General features: G+C 35.5%; 1 protein-coding gene across 1 annotated transcript in view; it reads right to left on the bottom strand.

The window, feature by feature from the left end:
* Sycp1 (synaptonemal complex protein 1) overlaps window positions 1-26,014 on the bottom strand; it is a 100,513-nt gene that overhangs the window by 53,019 nt on the left and 21,480 nt on the right. The window contains exons 13-18 of the mRNA XM_051199129.1: window positions 20,609-20,703; window positions 19,986-20,170; window positions 18,118-18,185; window positions 14,133-14,194; window positions 3,454-3,558; window positions 1,731-1,834 (exon numbers count right to left, since the gene is read on the bottom strand). Coding sequence (XP_051055086.1) covers window positions 1,731-1,834; window positions 3,454-3,558; window positions 14,133-14,194; window positions 18,118-18,185; window positions 19,986-20,170; window positions 20,609-20,703 — 619 coding nt within the window. The remainder of the gene's footprint in view (window positions 1-1,730; window positions 1,835-3,453; window positions 3,559-14,132; window positions 14,195-18,117; window positions 18,186-19,985; window positions 20,171-20,608; window positions 20,704-26,014) is intronic.

Genomic DNA, 26,014 nt, shown 5'->3' on the forward strand with positions numbered 1-26,014 from the left:
AAACACTGAGTCTAACTAGAACCCAGATGCAGATGGAGAGGACGAGACCAGGCAGCAGAAACACATACAGACAGCTGACCTGAACAAGGAGGAGCTAACGGGCCCTCAGACTGATAGCTGGGAAGCCAGCATGGGACTGACTCAGGCCCCCCTGAATATGGGTCTCAGCCAGAAGGACTGTGCAGTCTAAGGGACCTCAGACAGTGGAACCAGGATGTATCCCTGGTGCACAAAAGAACCTTGCGAACACATCCCCCATGGAGGGAAACTGCCTTAACCTAGAGACAGGAGAGAAGTCCTAGTCCCTAATTCAAATGACCTGTCAGATCTACATGACCCCAACTGGATGGCATTGCCCTACATGTGGAATTGTGGTGGGGGGATCGGAGGGGAGGGTGGTCAGGGTGCATGTGAGGGGGCAATGTAGTGCCTGGTACCACTATCTATCTACTGCTTCCTCCTATTTAATATTATTGAAAATTCAGTAGAGAAAATAAAGGGTTTTTCCTAAGTAATCAGTGATTAAAGAGCAAATATACCAAGGGCAACATAAATTAATACTAAAATATAAATAACCACTCCATTGTTAAAGGGATTTTTTGATAAAATGAATATTACCTAGGTCTCCTTAAAAAAAAAAAAAAAAAAAAAAAAAAAAACACTGTTGAAAGAATATCAGAAGGAGGGAATAAAGCTACAAGAAAATGACTAGGCTGTAGATTGGCCTGGGACTTATGATGTAACTCGGGCTGGCCTCAAACACCCAGCTATCTTCCTTCCTCAGCCTCCCAAGTGTTAGGATTCCAAGCATGAGGCATCACATCTAATACTGTACTTAGCATTTTTAATCTATACCTGAGAAGCAATCAAAAGGGAAAAATTGTGTTTACCACCAACAAGTACTTGAGTTTACCTCTTTCTCGGTGATAATTATTATCAAACTAAACTTGCTGAAATCACCCCATTGAATACTTCATTTAGGTATTATTAGAAATAAATTTATATATTGAATTTTATCAACACAAACTTATGAAATAATTTATCAAGATAAAAAAGCAGAACCACAAATAATTTTCTGTATGGGAAACTAAATGCCTCCACAAAATTAATGTCAGACCTTCTGTATCTAGAAATTCCATATTATCCAATTAAAGATTGAAACTACTCAGGAAAATATATCTGAACTGAGCATATAAACTTCTTCCTTGCCATTATTTCCTGAATACAGTAAAACAAACATTTGAATAGCATTTACATTATATTCAGTACTGTAAGTAGTACAAAGGTAAGTTAAAACTTCTCTTGCAAGAATCTGCATAGTTTATACACAAATACTCTGCTCAGTTTGCATATAGGACTTGACTACAGATTTGTATATTTCCTGGGTTTCTAGAACAAATCACCAAGAGATAACTATATACTGACATGAAGTTATTTAACTTTATTTACTCTTTTATATAAATGATAAAAACTTTCTTTAGCAATGAAATATGTAAAATCATTTCTTTTCTGACACAAGATCTTACTATAATGCTCAGTCCTTGAATTCATAATTTTCTTGCTTCAGCTTCCAGAGTGTAGAGATTACATTTGTGCACTACCATACCTAGCTTTCATTTTTATCTTTAATTAGGACTAAAACTAAATTTCAAACCCATTGATATAATAAATTACTTATTTTATTATAAAACTTAGGAATTAAACTATACATAGTTATGGGGAAAACGTACTTCTCTTCTTCAAGCTTTGTTTTCAGTTCTTCAACCTGCTTTGAATAATGCTGATCACTTGTTTTAGTGACAGTTAATTGTTCTTCTAAATCATAGACCACTCTCTGCAAAATAAATGTATGTATTTATGACAAATTATCTACCATTTGTGTTTTTTTTTTTCATGTAAAAGATATAATTAGGCTGGGCGTGGTGATACAATCCCAGCACTTAGGAAGCAGAGGCAAGCAGATTTCTGTAAGTTCAAAGCCAGCCTGGTCTACATAGTGAGTTCCAGGAAAGCCACAGCTACAGAGTAAGACCTTGTCCCAAAATAAATAAATAAATAAATAAATAAATAAATAAATAAATAAATAAGGTTGCTCTAAGTAATTAAGTAATACATTTGGGGAAAATCTGACAGGATATTTAAAAAATATTTTTGAGACAGTCTCATTCAGCACAGGCTGGTCTCAAACTCAATATATAAATGAGGTTGGCCATGAACCTTTGTGTTTTGTTTTATTTTGTTTTAGGACAGGGTTTCTCTGTGTGGCTCTGACTGTACTAGAACTCACTTTGTAGACCAGACTGGCCTCAAACTCAGAGAGATCCACCTGCTTCTGCCTCCATAGTGCTGAAATTAAATGTGTGTACCACCACTGCCTGGAGACCTTGAACTCTTGATTCTCCTACCTCTTCTTCCAAAGTACTAGGGTTATAGATAGATACAAATACCATGTCCAGCCAAGTATTTTAAATTTAAGTAGATAATGTAATAATCATTTTAGTTTTTTAAATTAGCAATGACAAATTCATTACAAGTAAATTCTAGTATGATATCCTAAAGCTCAGACAGAAAAATTATTCTTACACATAATTTTTAAACATTTTAATCTACCAAGTAATTAACTCCAATTAAAATTTTATATTAGTTTTGCTTCTTGTTAATTTGTCTGTTTTCCTGTACAGACTCTCACCATATAGCACTGGCTAGCCTGGAACTCTCTATTCAAATCAGGCTAGCCTCAAACTCACATAGATCTACCTGTCTCTACTTATGAAGTAATAGGACTAAAGGAGTGTGCCACTACACCTGGCCTAAAATTTTATATTAGTAAGGAAAAACATATTAGTGAAGTCAGGAATTATCTTAGAAACTAAGATGTTCTTACTATTACAAAAAGAAGTTCCAATTCTTTTACAGCTTAAATATAAGCATTATAAATAGTATCAAAGAATCCAGCTTAATAATATGGCTAAATTTACATGTATCAAGAAATACTAAAAACATCAAGAAACAGAATTATTATAAACCACAGCACACCAGGCAGTGGTAGTGCACGGCTTTAATCCCAGCACTCAGAAGGCAGAGGCAGGCAGATCTCTGTGAATTCGAGACCAGCCTGGTCTACAAGAGCTATTTCCACGACAGCCTCCAAAGCCACAGAGAAACCCTATCTTGAAAACCCAAACAACTAAAAACTAAAATAATAATAATAAAAAAAATAAACCACAGCACACATAAGCTAGAGTCTTAAATGTTGACCTTTCTCTCCCACATTATAATATGAAGGTTCCCTATTTAAATTAATAATTAACATGTTAAATATAGCAGAAACACATACTTTTAAAAAGAAATTTGTGAAAAATCCTTGAGAAAACAAATTACTACATCATAACCTATTTTATAAAGCTATATTCTCTTAACAAAATACTGGAAACAAACATATCCTTAACAAACCTCTCTGGTTTGCAAAAGGAGAGTTAGTTCTTGTTCTTTCTCTTGTAATTCTTCAGCAAGCTTCTCAACTTGTTTCTTTTCATCTAAAAGTTTTTGGTCTTCTGCCTATTTAAAAACAGTAGAGAAGAAATAAAAGCATAACTATCAAACTACATACATATAGAAAATAATTAAACTTCCCAAAGAGTAAAAGAAAGAACTACAGTGTATTTCCTTGACTAAAATTGCTTAAACAGAGAAAATCAAGACAGGTGTAGTGGCTTGATTCCAGGACTAGGAAGGAAGAAGCAGGCAGATTTCTGCCAAGATTGTATACAAAACAAGTTCTAGAACTCTAGAACAGCCAGGGCTGTTTTTGTTACACAAAGAAACCCTGTTTCCAAAAAAAAAAAAAAAAAAAAAAAAAAAAAAAAAGATAAAAATTTTAATTGACAGAGCCCTAAAATAAAAGGAATAAATTGCTTATTTAAAACCTGAGTGTTGACCCTGTGCCCTACCCCACCTACGGTCCTGCCACTCTGGTTGAGCACTGGGACAGAGGGTGGAGCCAACAGTCCACCCTACTTCGGAGACCTCTCGGAGCAACTTCGAACAAAGGAGACCTGACTATCCACGTGGGACCACCTGTAATTTCCACTGGCTTGGTCCCTGACCCCGCCTCCAGTCCTCTGCTGGAGTCCCAGGCCCCTCCCAGAGATCCGCCTATCTCTGCGGGTCCACTAGGAGTTCCTGCAGGAAAGATCCTTGACCCCCCAAATCCGGGCCCCTGCCAAAGAACAAGGTCTCTCAGCTGGAGAGCGCCAGTTTCCAGTGAGATCCCACTACCCTGCAAAACCTTCTCAAGTTCAAGCTCAGCCCTTGTCCTCTTCTGCCGGTCATTGGCCAGAGCTATTGGCCAAAGCTATTGGCCAGAGGACCACTGTGAGTACCTGCTGGCATCTTCTTCTGGATCCTCATCCTTGACCCCATCCCTGGATCCCTGTCTGCAGAGAAACCTCCTAGAGAGCTTGGACCACACAGAGCTACAGACATTGAATCTTTGATCCACATAAGCCCATCTGGGAAGGACCATAGAGAGAGGGAAGAGACACCACCAACACCTACTGGAAGAAACTATGGGAAGAAGGCAATACAAGAGAACACCTAACAACAGAAAGACAAACATGACACCACCAGAATCTAAGGAATCTACACCAACTAGAATGGAACACAACAACAAAGCAGAGGAAGCAGAAGGGTACGACTTAAAAATCACCATCATAAAAATGATAGAGGCCCTCAAAGAAGATATGAGAAAATCCCTTAAAGAAATGGAGGAAAAAACAAACAAAAAAGTGGAAGAAATGAACAAATTCCTTAAGGAAAGTACAGAAAGCCAAGAAAAAACAATTAACCAGGTGAAGGAAACGGTTCAAGATTTGAAAACCGAAATTGAGAAAATAAAGGCAACACAAATGGAAGGAAAGCTGGAAATTGAAAAGCTGGGCAAAAAATCGGAAACCACAGACACAAGCATAACCAATAGAATTCAAGAGATGGAAGAGAGAATCTCAGGCGCAGAAGATAAACTAGAAGAAATAGATTCATCGACCAAAGAAAACCATAAATCCAACAAATCCTTAACACACAACATCCAGGAAATGTGGGACACCATGAAAAGGCCAAACCTAAGAATAATAGGCATAGAGGAAGGTGAGGAAGCCCAGCTCAAAGGTGCTGAAAACATATTCAACAAAATCATCGAGGAAAACTTTCCAAATCTGAAGAAGGACATGCCCATGAAAGTACAAGAAGCATACCGAACCCCAAATAAGCTAGACCAAAGAAAAAAGACCCCTCGACATATAATAATCAAAACACCTAGCATACAGAATAAAGAAAGAATATTAAGAGCAGCGAAGGAAAAAGGACAGGTAACATATAAAGGCAGACCTATCAAAATTACACTTGACTTCTCCATGGAAACACTCAAGGCCAGAAGGTCCTGGATAGATGTTCTAAAAGTATTAAGAGAACACGGATGCCAGCCTAGGCTACTATATCCAGCAAAACTCTCAGTCAATATAAATGGAGAGAACAAGATATTCAATGACAAAACCAGATTTTCCCAATATGTATCTACAAATCCAGCCCTACAGAAAGTATTGGAAGGAAAATTCCAACCCAAGGAAGGTAACTACGCCCACAAAAATGTAGGCAACAGATAATCCCACTACACCAGAAACCTAGGGTGAAGCAGAACAAATATATTCACAATACCACTGACAACAACAAATCTAAACCAAACAAGCATCAACAATCAATGGTCCTTACTCACCCTCAACATTAATGGTCTTAACTCACCTATAAAAAGACACAGGCTAACAGAATGGATACGAAGACAGAATCCATCCTTCTGCTGCATACAAGAAACACATCTTAGCTCCAAAGATAGACATTACCTCAGGGTAAAGGGTTGGGAAAAGATTTTCCAATCAAATGGAAATAAGAAGCAAGCAGGCGTAGCTATCCTAATATCTAACAAGCTAGACTTCAAACCAAAACTAGTCAAAAGAGATGAAGACGGTCATTTCATATTCATCTCAGGAGAAATCCATCAACACAAAGTCTCAATTCTGAACATCTATGCCCCTAATACAAAGTCACCCACATTCGTAAAAGAAACACTACTAAAACTCAAAGCTCATATAAAACCTCACACTTCAATACACCACTCTCAACACTAGACAGGACCACAAATCAGAAACTCAACAAAGAAACAAAAGAATTAACAGAAGTTATGTCTCAACTGGGGCTAACAGACATCTATAGAACATTCCATCCAAAGACAAAAGAATATACCTTCTTCTCTGCTCCACATGGAACCTTCTCTAAAATCGACCACATACTAGGAGACATAACAAACCTCAACAGATACAAGAGAATAGGAATAGTCCCCTGTATCTTATCGGACCACCATGCTTTAAAATTGGAATTCAACAACACACAAATAGCAGAAAACCTGCAAACTCATGGAAACTTAACAATGTGCAATTGCACCACTCCTGGGTCAAAGAAGAAATAAAGAAATTAAAGACTTTCTAATATTCAACGAGAATGAGGATACAACATACCCGAACTTATGGGACACCTTGAAAGCAGTGCTACGAGGGAAGTTCATTGCACTAAGTGCCCATATGAAGAAAACAGAGGATAGTCACATAAATGAATTAACAGCCCAACTGAAAACCTTAGAACAGAGAGAAGCGAATTCACCCCGCAGGAGCAGACGCCAGGAAATAATCAACTTGAGAGCTGAAATCAACAAAATAGAAACCAGGAAAACAATACAAAAAATCAATGCAACAAAGAGTTGGTTTTTTGAGAAAATCAACAAGATAAATAAACCTTTATCCAAATTAACGAAAAAGCAGAGACAGAACATGCAAATTAACAAAATCAGAAACGAAATGGGGAACATAACAACAGACACAGAGGAAATCCAGACAATTTTCAGGTCATACTTCGAAAATCTGTATTCCACAAAAATTGAAAATTCAAAGGAAATGAACAAGTTTCTGGATAACTATCACCAAAATTAAATCAAGAACAGATAAACAACTTAAATAGACCTATAACCCGAAATGAAATAGAAGCAGTCATCGAAAGCCTTCCAACGAAAAAAAGTCCAGGGCCAGATGGATTCAGTGCAGAATTCTACCAGACATTCAAGGAAGAACTAATACCACTACTCCTCAAACTGTTCCACAAGATAGAAACAGAAGGTTTATTGCCAATCTCTTTTTATGAGGCCACAATAACTTTGGTACCCAAACCTCACAAAGACACAACTAAGAAAGAAAACTACAGACCAATATCCCTGATGAACATCGATGCAAAAATACTCAATAAAATAATGGCAAACCGAATTCAAAAATACATCAGAGAAATCATCCACCATGATCAAGTAGGCTTCATACCTGGATTGCAGGGATGGTTTAACATACGAAAATCTATCAACGTGATCCACCATATAAACAAACTGAAAAAGAAAAACCATATGATTATCTCCCTAGATGCGGAAAAAGCCTTCGATAAAATTCAACACCCTTTCATGATAAAGGTATTAGAGAGGTCAGGGATAACAGGAACATAACTAAACATAATAAGAGCAATATACAGCAAACCAACAGCCAACATCAAACTGAATGGAGAGAAAATTAAGCCAATTCCTCTAAAATCAGGAACAAGACAAGGCTGTCCTCTCTCTTCCTATCTCTTCAATATCGTACTAGAAGTTCTAGCTAATGCTATAAGACAACAAAAGGAGATCAAGGGCATCCAAATAGGAAAGGAAGAAGTCAAACTGTCTCTATTTGCAGATGATATGATAGTTTACATAAGCGACCCAATAAACTCTACCAGGGAACTCCTACAGCTGATAAACACCTTCAGCAAACTAGCAGGATACAAGATAAACTCAAAAAAATCAGTAGCCCTATTTTTTTCAGACGACAAAGAGGCAGAGAAAGAAATCAGAGAAACATCACCCTTTACAATAGCCACAAGCAACATAAAGTATCTTGGTGTAACGCTTACCAAACAAGTAAAAGATCTATATAATAAGAACTTTGTGACTCTAAAGAAAGAAATTAAAGAAGATACCAGAAAATGGAAAGACCTCCCATGCTCTTGGTTAGGTAGGATAAACATAGTAAAAATGGCAATCTTACCAAAAGCAATCTACAGATTCAATGCAATCCCCATTAAAATCCCACCACAATTCTTCACCGACCTTGAAAGGATAATAATCAACTTTATATGGAAAAACAAAAGACCCAGGATAGCCAAAACAACCCTATACAATAAAAGAACTTCAGGAGGCATCACCATTCCTGACTTTAAGCTCTACTACAGAGCTATAGTTCTGAAAACAGCCTGGTATTGGCATAAAAATAGACAGGTAGACCAATGGAATCGAATTGAAAATCCTGATATTAATCCACACACCTATGAACACCTGATTTTCAACAAAACAGCTAAAATTATACAATGGGGCAAAGACAGCATCTTCAACAAATGGTGCTGGCACAATTGGATGAGGGTGTGTAGAAGACTGCAGATAGACCCATGTCTGTCGCCATGCACAAAACTCAAGTCCAAATGGATCAAGGACCTCAACATCAATCCAGCCACATTGAACCTCTTAGAAGAGAAAGTAGGAGGTACCCTTGAACAAATTGGTATAGGAGACTGCTTCTTGAACATAACTCCAGGGGCACAGACACTGAAAGAAACAATTAATAAATGGGACCTCTTCAAACTTAGAAGCTTCTGTAAGGCAAAGGACACAGTTGACAAGACCAAACGGCAGCACTGACTGGGAAAAGATTTTCACTAATCCTATATCCGACAAAGGGCTGATCTCCAAAATATACAAAGAACTCAAGAAACTAGTCAACAAAACACCAAATAACCCTATTTAAAAATGGGGTACAGAACTGAAGAAAGAATTCTCAATGGAGGAAATTAAAAAGGCTGAAAGACACTTAAGAAAATGCTCCACATCCTTAGCTATCAGGGAAATGCAAATCTGAGATACCATCTTACCCCTGCCAGAATGGCTAAAATTAGAAACACCAGTGATGACTTATGTTGGAGAGGATGTGGAGAAAGTGGAACACTCCTCCACTGTTGGTGGGAGTGCAAACTCATACAGCCATTTTGGAGATCAGTATGGCGGTTCCTCAGGAAAATGGGAATTAGTTTACCACAGGACCCGGCAATCCCCCCCTCTTAGGCATATACCCAAAGGATTCACATCAATGCAACAAAGACATCTGTTCAACTATGTTCATAGCAGCACTATTTGTAATAGCAAGAACCTGGAAGCAACCTAGATGCCCTTCAATTGAAGAATGGTTAATGAAGATGTGGCACATCTACACAATGGAATACTACTCTGCAGAAAAAAATAATGGTATCTTGAAATTCGCAGGCAAGTGGATGGCACTTGAAGAAACCATCCTGAATGAGGTAAACCAGTCACAAAAAGAGAAACACAGTATGTACTCACTCATATATGGATTTTAGAACTAGATCAAATGATCACCAGCCTATAATTCACATCACCAGAGGAACTAGGATATAAGTTGTATTCTAAGAGATTCATATAAAGTCCCTCACAGAACTGGGAAGGGACAAGTCCCCCAGACCTCAGGTAAAGTGGGGGAGGACAGCTAATGGAGAGAGAAGTAGGAGTAAATGAGAGGGAGGAGAGGAAGGCATGTGCGACCAGGAGGATTGAGCCTGGTTAGGAATGGAAAATAGGAAAGAGAGAGAGAGAGACAGAGACAGAGAGAGAGAACATAAAAGAGGGAGCCAATATTGATTTGAAGATAAAGTTGAACACAAAGAAAGGTCGAGGGAACTACAAGACTGCTCCCAACTAACAATCTCAGCTTCCGTGGAAAGGCTATCATAAATGCCCTTCCCGGAGAGTGAGATCAACAACTAACTTCTCCATGGAGTCCTCAACTAATGCCTGTTGAAAACAGGAGCAAACACCCATACATAAACACTGAGTCGAACTAGAACCCAGAAGCAGATGGAGAGGACAAGACCATGCGGTAGAAGTACATAGAGACAGCTTACCTGAACAAGGAGGAGCTAAGGGCCACTAGACTGATAGCTGGGAAGCCAACAGGGGACTGACTCGGACCCCCCTGAATATGGGTCTCAGCCAGAAGGTCTGAGCAGTCTAAGAGACCTCAGACAGTGGAGCCAGGATGTATCCCTGGTGCACAAAAGGACTTTGCAAACATATCCCCCATGGAGGGATAACTGCCTTATTCTAGAGATAGGAGAGAAGCCCTAGTCCCTACTTCACAGGACCTGTCAGATCTACATGACCCCAACTGGATGGCATTCCCCTACATATGGTATTGTGGTGGGGGGTTGGGAGGGGAGGGTGTTTAGAGTGCATGGGAGAGGGTAGAGAGGGCAAAAGGGAGGGAATGAGGGAGGGAGGGCTGGAAAGAAGGGAGGGAGGGAGGGAGGGAGGGAGAGGGAACTGGGATCAACATGTAAAATAATAAATTTAAAAAAAAAAAAAAAAACGCTTTGACTCCAAAATTTAAGTTGAAGAACAAGTTACTGGGGAAAAGTATTTCTATTTTTGTTTCCACAGAAAATGAAAAGATGTGGATTCCTTCCAGACTAATGTGGTTTGATCACACCAGACCGCCTGAAACAGAGTACAAGCTGATCCTACATTCCAAACAGCTGGACAAAACAGCCCTACAGACTACAGCTAGGATATCTGAATCTTCTTCGAATCCCCCAAGACAGCGCCCCTTACCAGCAGGAAGTAGTTTGGAAAGAACGACGCCCAAATTCCCAAATATTGTGTATAAATGTTTGTTTTCATTTAATTGGACTTTGTTATATAAAATTAAATAAAAAAAATAATACACAAAAAAAAAAATAAAACCTGAGTGTTTTGGGTTTTTGTAGTTGCTGCTGTTGTTGTTGTTGTTTTTATGGTAAAACAGTAAGTTAGAAATCGCCTCCATGGAACAGGGTAAATGAGAAAGGTTAGTCTAAGGAAAGTCGGGCTCTGTTCTAAGGAGGGGATAATTGGAAGAGCAATGGAAATCACAAAGGGGGTGACAGGATGGCTGAAAAACAAGAAAACAGAAAGGCTAACCAGCAAACAGAAATGGGCAATGCACTGCTCCAGCTGAGTCTCCAGCACTGAAAGAAGAAACAAAACCATCACCCAAAAGGTAAGTCACCCAAAGGGTAAGATGGCCCTAGAGAAAACAAACTGCCAGTCCCACACAGAGCAAGTCCACAATGCTTGCTAAGACATGGATCCAGTTTTAAATCTGATAAGACAGTGACTATGAAGAGGACATCCATTTTGTCACTCCTTTTATCTAAGATGCTGTCCCTGGGTGCCATCTTGAGAATTAGATTATTGGGGTCTGAAAACAAGGCATAATTACAAATTCCAAAAGCCTGGCAATAGCCTGCCCAAAGCTCTTAGATATGAAACAACAGTCATGCAGGAGAATAGCATTTTAAAAAGTTCAGACATTTTAAGAAATTCAGGGGAGGTAGGGGGTGAAGCAATGAAGAGCACAATGGGATTTAGCCAAGCCTTGCATGGGGAGGGGGGATCATATTACTTGAGAATAACATGGAGATTGATGGCTTGAATCTGAAGTTAGTGAATGGCTGAACTTTTGGGGTCACCTACCTACTAAGTGGTTCACTATTAGGACTAAGAACTCTGAAGCTTGGTTAAGGTAATCTGGCTTACCTTTTGGGTGATGCTATTCTTTTATCTAACCTTTCAATTTCCACAGCCACCTCCCTCCTACATAGTATTGTATATTGTGTGAGACTGAAAACACTGAGACTGATCCTATAGTACAGATCTCAATGATCTATTTGCTTCAGATACTCTCCAATGCACTCAGGAGATACCACATTTATTAGACTACAGTGTGTACAAACGATTGTCAAGAGTCCCTTAAAACATTTAGAAACTGCCCTACCCACAGCTGCAAAACTAAGTCTGGCCAGCAGATTCTTGATACATAAAAAAGAAAAATTCCTAAAGTGAAGGCAATTTACTATACATATGACCCTAAGCAGGGTCCAGGTTCAGCACCAGTCTAAAGATTAGAAAAGACAAAAGACTCCAACGTCAACTGACAAACTAATCTACCTAGAAGAATTCAGCACTAAAAACCTGGAGTAAATTCAATTGATTATTTTGTCTTTTGTTTAAGTTTTTATTTTTTTTGAGTTGAAGATATTTGAAATTTATCTTTATCAGACAGACGTCAGGTATTTTGTTTGGTTTTTTGTATGCTTGTTGTTTTGTCCACTATTTTCTCTTTTCTTCTTTCTTTCTATTCTACTATTAAGTATTTTAAAGCACACTTTTAAAAATGTAAGATAGGCCTTTAAAACCTTTTGTTTTGTCAGGTGGTAGTAGCAGCACATGCCTCAGAGGCAGATGGATCTCTACGCATTCAAGGCCAGCCTGGTCTACAAAGTGAGTTCTAGGACAGCCTGAGCTGTTATACAGAGAAACCTTGTCTCAACAACACAAAAAAACTTTTGTTTTTACTTTTTATTCTTCTTACATTCATCAATGTTTTACCATACTTTTTCTTTATTGTACAAGTAGATTTTAATACTTCTTTTCTCTACCATTTCCTTGAAAGATTCTAGTTTGCAGAACAAGGATGTAGGAAAGGGGCAGAAGAATAATTCTTGCAAGTAGAATATAGAAAATCATAAAGAATGGACATTGACATGGGAGGAAACATCAGGAATTATGAGAACAAGAAAGGTTAGTATGGTGATGGGGCTGGTGGTTATATGCTAGGTTGATCTTGTTAAATAGGACTAGTTACAGACAAGAGAAAGCCAGAGTATGAAAAAAGTTTCTCACAGGTCTTGGCTCATAGGAAATAGGCCCCCAACCCTGGAACAAATGATTCCATATGAACAGCCCTGTCTGGGTCACTCTTGGCCAATGGACAGTCTGGGGACTTTCCAAGTCATTCTATGGTTTATCCTTTGAGTAAGAACAGGTCATACCTGGGTGATCTCTCAAACATAAGATCATACTTTGTAATTATTCACCTTGAGTCCCATGCATGTATGCTGATTTGTGGTCTTCTCTATAAAAAGAACCTGGACCCTTTGAGGGGTGTGCAGCTTTCCCCAAGATTGCTGTCACTCGAGAGCACTCGTTCAATAAACACCTCTTATTTGTTGCATCTCCTGGTTTTGGTGTTTGTGCCGCGGGGCTCTCCCACAGGCCCATCAGGACCCCAGAATTAGGGTCCAACATCCTAATATTTCTCATTTCTTTTTCTGTTCTTTTAATCTTACTCCTTTTTCGCCCTTCTTTTGTTCCCATCCTTTATTCTATGTATTTATTGTTTATTATTTTTATTGCTACCCTTATTATATTTAACTTTATAGCTAACTCTGTATTACTTGTGCTATTTTATATTCTATGGCCACAGAATACTAAAGACAAAACACTTAATAAGTAAAAGTTCAAAACTTCAATACAATACTGGCAAATCAAATTCATATGAATTAAAGGAATCATGCACCAAAGCTGAGTTGGTTTCATTCCAGGAATACAAGAATGGTTCAACATATGCAAATCAATAAATAATATAGCACATAAAAAGAATCAAGGATAAAAATCACATGATCTTTCCAATAGATACAGAAAAGGGCTGTGGTAAAATTAAACATCCATTCATGATAATATCACTGAATAAATTAGGTATAGAAGGATAATACCTCAGTGTAGCAAATCTATATTTGACAAGTCCATAGCCATTATCACACTGAAAAAAAACTGAAAATATTTTCAGTAAGATCTAGAAAACATGTGTGTCCATTGTTCACTAGACCTTTATGGTATAACATAATATGCATATTTGCTCTTATTTTAAGTGTGCTATCAACATGTTTAAATAATATAAACATCCTAACCTATAAAAATAGATATAGAAAAGAAGCTTTATTCATAAGCAAATGTAAAATTTTTATATTTTAGCAGAAAATTAGTATGAAACACAGTTTGAAAATACAGGCCAGTAATTTCAAAATTACTTTAAATTGCTGGGTAGTAATAAGAAAGAATATGTGCTTACCAATATTTTTTTCAATTCTTCAAGTTCCACTTCTTTGTTATTTTTAAATTTAGTCATCTCATCTGAAATAAAAAAAAATGTGTTAGCTGGATTAAAAGGTAGAAAAGAAGAAATAAGAATAATGCTATTTGAAAAGAAGAATTAACTCATATCTGGCACCATTATCAGACCAAGAACTCAGGATATTCAGCTTAGGAACAAACTACTATTATGTTGCTAAATGAACACATACCCCTAAAAAAGAGACAGATTAACACACAAAGGAAGTTTACAGGGAGTCTAAAACAACTATGCAAAATTAATAATGGATAAATACTAACAGTTGTGTTTCTAGGCTAATTCATAGCCAAATGAATCCAAAGTTCATGAATCAAAATAAGCAATGTATCTACATAAAATGATTTCGAATGGTGTCACTCTGTACCTTTACTTTCAGCTCATTACTACCTAAATCTGGCTTCTCTCCAAATTTAAAATAACTGATCTCCCCTCAAGCTAGTTCTCATCATTTTTCTTTGAATTTCAACACCCCCACTTCTTCCGTGATTTTATCTGTTCTAAAACATACCAACTCTGTACAAAGAAATCTTTATTTTCTCCTATACCACCAAGCACCCCATATGAATATTAAAAAAAAAAAAGATATCTGATTAACCTCTGTTCTTTTAAGCTACTATTTTTTATGTTATCTTTCAAATCCCTGCTTGCTAACTACACATTTAACTCCATGTAAAACTAATGCCTTCTTCCATGATGTTAATAAAGATGTTGAAACTACTACTAATTTCCAGCTGTCACCTAAATTGTATCTGACATATTATTTTTGTTCATTTTTAAAGAGTTTTAATTATTGGAAATATAACAGAATTACTAAATGTTCCTCAGACTTCTCTTTGTTTAAAAAAAAAAAAAAAAAAAAACTTAGCCAGGCACATGCTTTTAATCCCAGAACTCAGGAGGCAGAGGCTGGCAGATTTCAGTGAGTTCCAGGCCAGCCTATCTACTTGCAGGACAGGCTCCAAAACAGTACCAAGAAACCCTGTCTCAAAAAAAAAAAAAAAAAAAAAACTATATTATTAATCCAGGAATAGAATAATGTTGGGTCCTTATGTAATTTTTAATTTGCACTCCCATACATAGTATTTTCAACAATTTATCATCCTCTACAACTACCCAAAGCCTCTCTATACTTTAAAATCTATCTTTAACATTTACCACCTCTCCTAATTCTTTTGCTTCCTTTTGGTATCAACATTAACATTCAATAAGAAACCTAAGCATTTGCCTCAAAAATACAATAAATATGTAAAAAAATGTGCATTTATATTTTATACAAAGCTGTGATATAAATATGTATTATGTTAATCACCATAAATATAACAAAATTGGAAGTTCTCATATTTTCACTTCTTACTCTAACATAATCTTGCTCACCCCCCATTCTGAATACTATTACCCTATTGATTTTATGTGTTTAATCTTTCTGTCATAGTAACTAAAGATTTCTCAAGAACATGGTATTTTACTTTCATCTTCCCACAAAACAAGTAGCATTGCTTCACAGTTCTTAAATTCCTTATCCAAACTTCTCACAATACTTTGGCATGAGAAAATATTAAAATTACAATGTGATATATAATAGCTATTTAATGGTAAACTGAATTATTATAAATTCACATTAAAGATGATTTAAGTACTAAAATTACTCCATAATCTACAACATTTCTAAAGAAAGTAGGTAAGTGCAATGATTTAAAAATAACTCTTTATATTCTGAAGGACTTTTTTAATTAGATAAGAAATTTGTCGTCAAGCTGGGTGTGGTTGTACATGCCTTTAATCCCAGCACTCTGAAGGCAGATGGATCTCTGATTTAGTAGGTCAGCCTGGACTACACAGAGAATCCCTGTCTCTTAAAACCAAACAAAAAGATGTAAATGGGCATGTAAAGGTTCCTCTGGTGAACCATTCCTTTGTAGAAAGTTGAAATCTACTAAAAGGTTATGATTCATGGAATATCTGTTTGCTGTAGAAATGTAATACAGTTAGAAAAGATGTTGGCAATTTCAGACCCACTGACATAAATGAACAAAATTTGGTAATATAAATTAATGACTTGCATGCTTTTTCTTTACCCTGACTCATTCCTTACTGGTAGGATCAATCTTTTCAGTATTTGGGTTCTGGTTCAGTGAGCCAGAAAAGTAACTTTGTAGTATCAGAATGTCATCTAACTGTATATTTACTTTATTGTAAATAATGGTGAACAGTGGTCCATAAATAGTTTTATATTCCTTTATGTGGAAAAAAAAAGAAATTTGTCTTTAACCATTGTATTTTGGTTCTGGATGGATGGATGGACGGTTGGTTGCTTGGTTGATGTTTCGTTTATTGAGACAGGTTCTCTCTACATAGCCCTGGCTATCCTGGAACTCGGTATGTAGACCAGGCTAGTTTGAACACAAAGAGGTTCACCTGCCTCTCTCTGCCTCTCAAATGTTGGGATTAAAGATATGTGCCACCATACCTGGCTGTTTTTAACAATTATGCTATGAAGTAAAATTAAGAATAAAATGGTTTGGACATTACAATGTAATCAAACATTATTCTATAGTGGAAAATTAATGTTGCAAAAGGAAAGGCATATACATGATTCAAAAATTCAACCAAACCTTTTGGATATGATAGTATAGTATAGGATATTTTCTTCAATAGTGTAAACAGTAATAAAGTACTCATGATCCAATATACACACCATCACCTACACTCCTCTGAACACTAATTAAACTCACTGAGTCACACAGACAGACAGACACACAGACAGACAGACACACACACACACACACACACACACACACACACAGACACACACACACACACACACCATGAAACTAGAAACAGGACTAGTTGGGAAGAGTAGAAAGACTGTCAGGAATGGACTAGCACAACAAAGGTAAATATGATCAAAACTTATGATGCAGTAAAATATCATGCTGGTTATGTATAATTAATATATGCTTATAAAAATATTTTTTCAGAAAGAGACACAACCAAAAAGATGAACTACTTACTAAATATTAAGCAAGCATTTAAAATACAAGGCAATATTAATTGTACTTACTTAAATTGTACAAGTAATTCATTCAACTAAAAATACAAATATTCAAACTAGTAGTAAAGTTTATAGAAAATTATAAAAATAATCTAAGCAAATACCTGTCAATTCAGGAATATTAATCTACTAAAAATGCTTTTTAACTGAAATTCAGAAAAAACTTGCTTTTCTTTTAGTTGTCAACACTTGCAGATAGGCTAAAAAATATGAAGCATAGACTTACAATTAGCTAACTACATGATCATAAATTCACAAAAAAAATGTATAATTGTTTTGCCTGTATAATTTCTTGAATATTAACAATACTATATGATAATATAGAATTGTTTTTCCTAAAAATATTTAATAATCAAATACACTACACAGTGAAGTCTACAAAAATCAGACATGATCCAGGTGTGATGCTGTAATCCCAGCATTTGGAAAGCTGAGGCAGGAAGACTGTTTCAAGTTCAAGCCTAGCCCAGTCAGAATTACATAGCTACACTCTCAAAAACCAAACAAATAAATAAACAAATCTAATCAGTGACACATTCCTGTAATCCAAGTATTCATGCCTTTGAATCCTAAAATAAGGAGAATACAAACATCTCAGGTTTCTAGACAGCGATAAACTGCATAAAGAGATTTAAGTCTTCCTAAAATATAAATATTCTATATTATTATTTTCCCCTAATTTTTAAATTTATTTTTATTTTATATACATTTTATTTGAACACCATATAGGGAAACCAAACCTAGGTCCTCTGCAAGAGCAGTAAATGTTTGAACTGCTTGTTAACAGCTTAACAAATTTAACAAAAGCCCCAATTTTGTTTTTATAATTAGTTATCAATGTGTTATCAAAGTACACTATTGTTTAAGTCTTACCCAGTTCACTTGATTTCTTCTGCAGCTCCAGGGTAAGTAGTTTCAGTTGGTCTTCATTTTTTTCCAATCTTACAAGATATATTATTTTAAAGTTTAAATTATTATTTAGTCAGAATTCATTTAAGAACTAAAACCAGCACAATGTAGCAATGATATATCTAATAGATTTATTCAGTTATTAAACATTATTGAATATTAATCTGCATAAAACAGCTTCAAATGAAAATTATATAATAAGTATATCTACCTAATACTTTAAGGCTTATAATCTGTATCTTAACAGCAGGGCAGTGATGGAATGACCCTTTAATCCCAGCACTTGGGAAGCAGAGGGAGGTGGATCTCTATGAGTTCAAGGCCAACTTGATCTAGAGTTCCAGAGCAGCCAGAGCTACATAGAGAAACTCTGTCTCAAAAACAAAAATAAAATTTTAAAAATATATATTAACTATTGACAATAATCAAATTTATGCATTAGTGGATATGTAATTAAATGCATATCTATTATAATAAATTCTTTCTTTAAAAAATACAAATAAAAAACATACATCATTTTATTGGCTTCTCTGATCTTCCATTTCCTTAAACCATAAATCTAGGGTAACTGCTGGGCCAGAGAAATGACTCAACTGATAAGAGGGCTTGCTATCAAACCTAACAACCTAAATTCAATGCCTAGGAGAGAACCTACTCCTACATATTGTCCTCTGATCACCACATACAGGCATACATAATACATACATATATACACGTATATACATACACATACAATACATATACATATATATATAGTACTAAATTTGGGGCTGGAAAGATGGCTCCGTGTTTTAAGAACACTTGCTGCTCTTCCAGAGAACCAGAGTTTGATTCCTAGTACCCTCATGTGGGCTCACAACTCTAACTCCAGGTCAACGCCCTCTTCTGGCCCCAGGAAGCACTTCATTCATGTGATATACAGACATGCAGGCAAAACACCCATATACATACAATTTTTTAAAAACTTAATGTAGTAAATAAAAAGTTTACTAAGGTAACTGAAACAGATGACTCTATAGTAATTCACAATTTTACTATTTGAAAATTGCCTTGACAGGTTAATCAGAAATATACATTAGACTTAGAAAAGCTACATTTTCTCCTTACTATGTACAATAGTAGAAAATTGTAGACCCAGGATATAAATTGGGAGAAAAATTCATCCCTCTACTCTGACAAATTTGATTAAGCACAATGCTAACAAAATGATTATCTAGGCCTCAACATATTTTTATATAAAAATTGCATAAAGAAAAAAAAGAGCTAGTCAATATTTTAAGTAAAATGCTATTTAGTGTTAAAGGCAAATGAGTAATTTACTTCATAAGAAGTAATATTTGCTCTATCCCAAGATAGTTACTAAGTTTGTACATAGTAAGTAAGGTTATAGACCTCAGTAAAAAAAAAAAATCTTCAACCTGAACATTATTCCTATGAAGCTAATCCACATGCAGTGGTTCTCAACGTGTGGGTCAAACCCCTGTGACAACCCTCTAGTTCCAAAACTACTATTACTATAATAAATACTACAAAAAAATACTATTACTATAATACTTCACAACTTTAGAAAAATTACAGTTATAAAGTGACAACAAAAACAATTTTATAGTTGGGGGGTCACCAAAAAGGGTCACATCATTAGGAAGTTTGAGACCCACTGATTCACGGTATTAATAAATAAGTCTTATTACTTCTCTATATAGCTTGACCCCATTGCAAAGCATGCATGGGAAAAAATTCAAGAAAATACCTGACTTTAAATGGTACTGAATGTTTTTTAAAAAATCAATTTTATATCTTCACTTATTTTTTTTAAACAGGAAATGTTTCACCTTTGCTGTTCTGTTCTCAATAATTCCTCCAAGGTACATGTAGTAGCTTTAAGTTCAGTAACCACAAATGAGTGATCAGTTTTAGCTTTGTTAAATTCTTCCATTTGAGCTTCTTTTTCTTCAGTGAGCTGATAAATTGTTTTTGTTGCTATCTGCAAATCTTCTTCTAAAGCCTTCTGAGTGTTCTAAGTGAAATAATGCATAAAACAGAAAGAAAAATGCAAAGGCCTAAAATATTTAAAAGGCTTAAGTCATCTGCTTCTATAAAATTTGGTTGCCCTTTTGCCCTCCATACTTCCTCCCTTTCCATTGTCCCTCATTAGCATACTGGAATAATCCACCCACTACCAAATTTCAAATCAACATTATCTATACCTCTGATCCCTCCATAGAGTTTTTCCAGACAGGTTAGTCCACACAGTTCTCTCTGTTATGACGATTTATGAGCTTCAGTTACTCTATTAGTACTTTTATTAGAAGCCTTTTATTAGAAGCATTCTTATAGTAGGATTATTTCTTCCCTATTCAACTCTCTGAGTCATTATATATTTTAGTCATATCCAATTAAAATGTTAACTGATTATGTAATACACACTATACACTAGTTAGAAGTATCATCGTACCATACTCCTTTGCAGTGACATTTTAATATCTTCAAGTTCTGATGTTAAATGATCCTTCTTTTCATTTAAATCTTTGAAGTTTTCATCTTGTAATTCTAAAAGATAAAATTATAGGCATTGTTTGAGAGAAAATGGCTTTGAAGGAAACTAATTACTATAGCAATTACTCTTTCCCTCTACTGGAAAATAGTCCAAAAAAAACAATACAAATATACACACTAAATTTGATAAGATTTTTCCCAAAAACTCAAAAATGACCATTTATAACCATTTTCAGTATCTTCACTTATAATTAGAATAAGAGACATATAACCCAGCTTCAACAGAAAGACTGACAGACCACTCCATGTTTGTTTGTTTTGCTTTGTTTGTTTTTTGTTTGTTTGTTTGTACTGCTGTAAAGGGTCTCTTTAGAAAAAGATCTTTGAATTTAACTTTTTTATGTAAATGGATGAGGAGTTTTTCTGTCCCAACCACTTGCTCCAAATAATAATACAAAAGCTTGTATTAATTACAAAATGTTCAGCTTATAGCCCAGGCTTACTACTAACCATGGACAAGTATATCATGTGGTCACTAAAAATAATAATAGAAATCTTACTGATAATCAAAAAACATGAGGAAAAAAAATGACAAGTTAAAACAGTATTTATGTACCATGAATATAAAGGATATACAAAAAGTACTTTTTCATTTATATTCCAGTGGTAAATTATTCATGATTTTATTTTAACAATTTCCTATCTTCACTTCTAACTTCTAACCACAAATATTAAATATTAGCGGGCTATGTTATGTAAGAACCTTTTGATTCCACTTAATAACTAATATTTACTAAATTTGAAGTCTCACTTACTAGTTTATGTGCCTTAGATGTGTTTTAAATCTCATATAAACACTAAGGGAAAAAGTTCATCATCTTTTCTGGATTCAAATTATACTATTGTTTCTTTTTTAATTTCTTACTACATTTATTCATTTATTTGCTTGTGTGTGTGTGTGTGTGTGTGTGTGTGTGTGTGTTGTGTGTGTGTGTGTATGTGTCTGTCTGTCTGTGTGGGGGCATGCATATGTCACAGCATACATGTGGTAAAACTTACAGGACTGGGTCCTCCCTCCTTCCACCATGTGGATCCTGGGGACCAAATTCAGGTCATCAAGCTTGGCATATATGCTTTTAGCTGCTGAGCCATTTTCACTATCTACTACTGTCTTTTCTTATTAGCTACCAGAATATTTAACTATTTTGACTCTACTATTTTCACCCACTTAAGAAATTATATCAATTAATGACATCTTAAAGACTTGCTGTTATAATTAAACAAATAATACAACTTAAAATGTTCAACCACAATGTGCAATATATAATCAATAAGTGCTATTATGATGATAATAATGATGGTATATGCTAGAAAATGAGGTTAAATATGTTAACCCACCAGGGACACCGATAAAAAATGACAAGTACTGATGAGTACTTACTAGAAGTTACAGAAGTATTTATTATATAGGGGCTGGGAGAAGGATCAGTAGTTAAGAACACTCGTTGCTCTTGTAGAGAATCCAGATTCAATTCCCAGCACCTATGTGGTAGCAATGTTGCTTTTCAATTTGACTACAACTGTAATTAACTAAACTGGGCAGATGTTTTTTATATTACCTGAAGTGGAAAAACTCACCCTAAATTCAGATTATTTGAGATGCAAAGACTCATCTTAAATCTGAATCATCTAAGGTCAGAAATTGGTGGTCTGAATTATAGGCTTATATATGTGATTCTTAGTCACCAGGGAGTGGCACTATTTAAAGGATTAGGATTAAAAGGAAGTGTGTCACTGGGGATGGGCTTTAAAGTTTAAAAAGCCCAGAATCTCTCAGGGTACAGTTCTCAGCCACTGCTTCAGCACGTGCCTTCATGCCACTATGAACCCTGCCACGACAATAATGAACTAACCCTAAAACTATAAGAAAATTTCCAGTTAAATGCTTCTTCTAAAAAGAAAAAAAAAAGTTGCCTTGATAATGGTGTCTCTTCACGTCAATAAAGTAGTGACTGAGACACTAAATTTGAGCCACACCTTCTGGTAACAGCCCACATAAAAAGACATGGAGTAAGGAAGTTTTTGTTTTTCCCACTATCAAGTTCATCTATTATGCCACTGAGTATTACTTCCTTAGTATTAGAAACTACTTCAGGATTCCAATGTAGACTAAAGACCAGGTAAGACATCCAGCCTATTGCCTATGAATTTTACAGGAAAACCTGTAAAATGCATTAATTGTCTTCTCCTATAGTTACTACTAGAACTTCTATCATCAAATATTTTTGTTATTGTTGTTACTGGAGTTAGCTTTTCCCCTGAAAATAAATCCAAGTGAAGAAAACTCAACTGGAAGAGTCTTGTAGAACAAAACAAACAAAAACAGTGAGGAAAGGGAAAAAAAGTGGAGATTACATTCATTCATTTCGACAAATATCCAAAACTCAACAAAAGAACACAAAAATCAGATGGCTATCAGCTGAAATACCTGCACAAGTGTAGTGAGATAGTCCTTCTGTGGCACTGACCACGCCCATTGGGGGTGGAGCCATGGGCGGAAGTGACCTGTGGAAGGAGGTCGGAGAGAGAGCCAGGAAAAGCTCTCTTGCTAGCATGACTCAGGAGAGGATGGGGTTGAATTTCCTGGTGTTCATCTGTCTAGGTTGTAAGCTATTTCTCCCTGAATAAACATCTATTCAGCCTATTTGTTTATCCTGATCCTTATTTAACTGTAATATACAAGCATACAACTTTTCAATACAGGAAAACAAAAATAATGAAATATGACTAAAATATCACAAAACATATCCCAGTTCTACTTTTAAAAAGGATAATGACCATATGGATTACTTAAATAAGCAGATAAATGAAGTAAGTAGTCAATCAATTCAGGACCTAGAAAGAAAACTATATACTGGATAAAAATGTCAATAACTTGAAAGAAAAATATTAAAAACATAAGGGGAAAATTAAATAAAGTTGAGAAGCATAAAAAGAACCAAAAAGAAATGTTAGGATTCAGGCATTATGCTGGTCTGGCCCCTGTCACCTGGCAGAATGCACTCAGCCAGTACCCTAGCCAGCCCAGTGTCCTATGGCTGCTATGTCACTATGTAGTCTGCACACAGGTGCAAAGTTCCCTTTTAAGAGGCAAAATCCACCCACTTCTGCTCTCTTTCCCAATGGTCCTCTGAAAGGGCAGACAGGACTTCCCTCTTTCCCTTTCTTTCTTTTCTCTCCCCCCTCTCCCTTTTCTTTCTCCACTCCCTTCCCTTTCCCAATAAAACTTCCCCCTTAAGCTCTGTCTGCCTGGCATGTTTGTCCCTCACCCTCCATGGGATTCACCATAGTTCTACTTTGTGCCATATTATAACAAGAAATACTAGAAAATAATACATCAGTCAAATGAAAAACATAATGGAAAGGACCACCAACAGATGAGAACAAGCAGAAGGAATTTCAGGGATGGAGAATGAAACAAGAGAAGACAATATACAGATACATATAAAGAAAAAACAGTGAATGTTACCAAAACATTTAAGAACTGTAAGATAATATTCAACAGGTCAAATTAAAATTCATAAAAATACAAGAGAGAGTTGACACAATTTATCCAGTGAAAATCTCAAAATTTTTAATTTAAAAATTGAGGTGAAGAAATAGAACATTTCAAGACAAGCATAAATAAGGCAATTCATGACAACTAAGCCAGCACTGCAGAAAAGTCCTTAAAGAAACACTATGCACAGCAAAAGAAAAAAATACTCTCACCCATAAAGAAACAGGAATAAGTATATTTTGTGAAAGAAACAGGAAGGAACCAATCATGTTCTAACATAACAAGCCACAAAACCCCTAATACTAACAGGGGAAGAAGAAAAGCATCAAATCAGAACAATCAAAAAAACATAGTAGAAATAGCAAATTTCTTTAAATAATAACTTTAAATGCAAATGACCTTAAGTTGCTAGTTAAAAGATGCAGAGTAACTGTATAAAGTAAAACAAATTGGATCATGAAACTATTATTCCCAAGAAATATACCTAGCAAAAACACATACATACCTAGTAAAAGATATCCAAAACTTGGAAATCAATCAACCAAGCAAATAACATGACACGCTGTTACAATTCTCTTATCTAATAAAGTAGACTTCAAAATTATTAGAAGAAATCATCACTATATACTAATAAAGGGAACAATTCATCAAGAAAATACAATAGCTGGGTATAATGGTACAGGTCATTAATACCAGCACTGAGGATGCAGAGGCTGGTAGTTGTCTATGAGTTCAAGGATAGCCTGGTCTACATACCAAGTTACAGGTAAGTCAAGCAAGGCAACAGAGTGAGATACTATGTTAAAAAAATAATAAAAAGATAAACTATATTATAAATATTTATGAATTAAGTATTGTGTATTTTAAGTTCTTAAGACAAACTTAGAAAGACCTAAAAAGTTCACATATGTCCTAATACAATAATAAAGGGAGTCTTTAATAATTCACTCTCATATTTAAACAGGTCTCCCTCTCAGGCTCAGCATGATGGTTCAAAGGGTAAATATGCTTGCCACCAAGCCTGAAGACCTTAGTTCAATACTGGAAATCCACATGGTAGAAAGGATTTAAAGATATCTACAGAATGTATTCCATCAAACTGATAGAGAATACACATTCTTTCAATAGTGCATGAAAACTTGTCAGACCACAGAGGAATACATTTAGAAATCAACATAGCAAGAAACTACACAAACAACTGGAGCCCAAACTAAACACTTTTGAGTGAACAATTAGTACTTTAAGAAATCAATAGTGAATTTTTTTAACTCCTAAAAGTGAATAAGAACTATAGCACAACCTACCAGAACCTCTAGGATAAAGCCAAGGCAATCTTAGAAGGAATGTTTACAGCTATACCTACTAGAAAAGGAAACCAAAATCAAATGAAGAAAATGGCAAGAAATAATAAAGGTTAGGGCAAAAAAAGTAATAAAATAGAGACTTAAAGAATGATATAATGACAAAAATCAACAAACCCCTAGCCACACTAACCAAAGACGACTCAAATTAATAAAATTAAAAATGAAAGAAAGAACTCTTATAACAGACTCAAATGAAATCCAAGACATTAGACAATACTTTGAAAATTTATATACCAAAAAGCTAAACAGCAGTAATAAATAGATAATTTATAAATTTATATGACCTATTAAAATTAAATCCTGGCTAGCCTGGTACTCATTGTATAGTACAGGCTGATCTCAAACTCCCATAGATCAACCTGCCTCTGCTTCCCAATTGCTGGGATTAAAAGGCATGCTCCACCATGCCAAGCTCAGAATATATAAACTATTTTTTAAAGAC

Source organism: Phodopus roborovskii, unplaced genomic scaffold (genome assembly GCF_943737965.1).
Source record: "Phodopus roborovskii unplaced genomic scaffold, PHOROB, whole genome shotgun sequence".
Taxonomy (NCBI): Eukaryota; Metazoa; Chordata; class Mammalia; order Rodentia; family Cricetidae; genus Phodopus; species Phodopus roborovskii.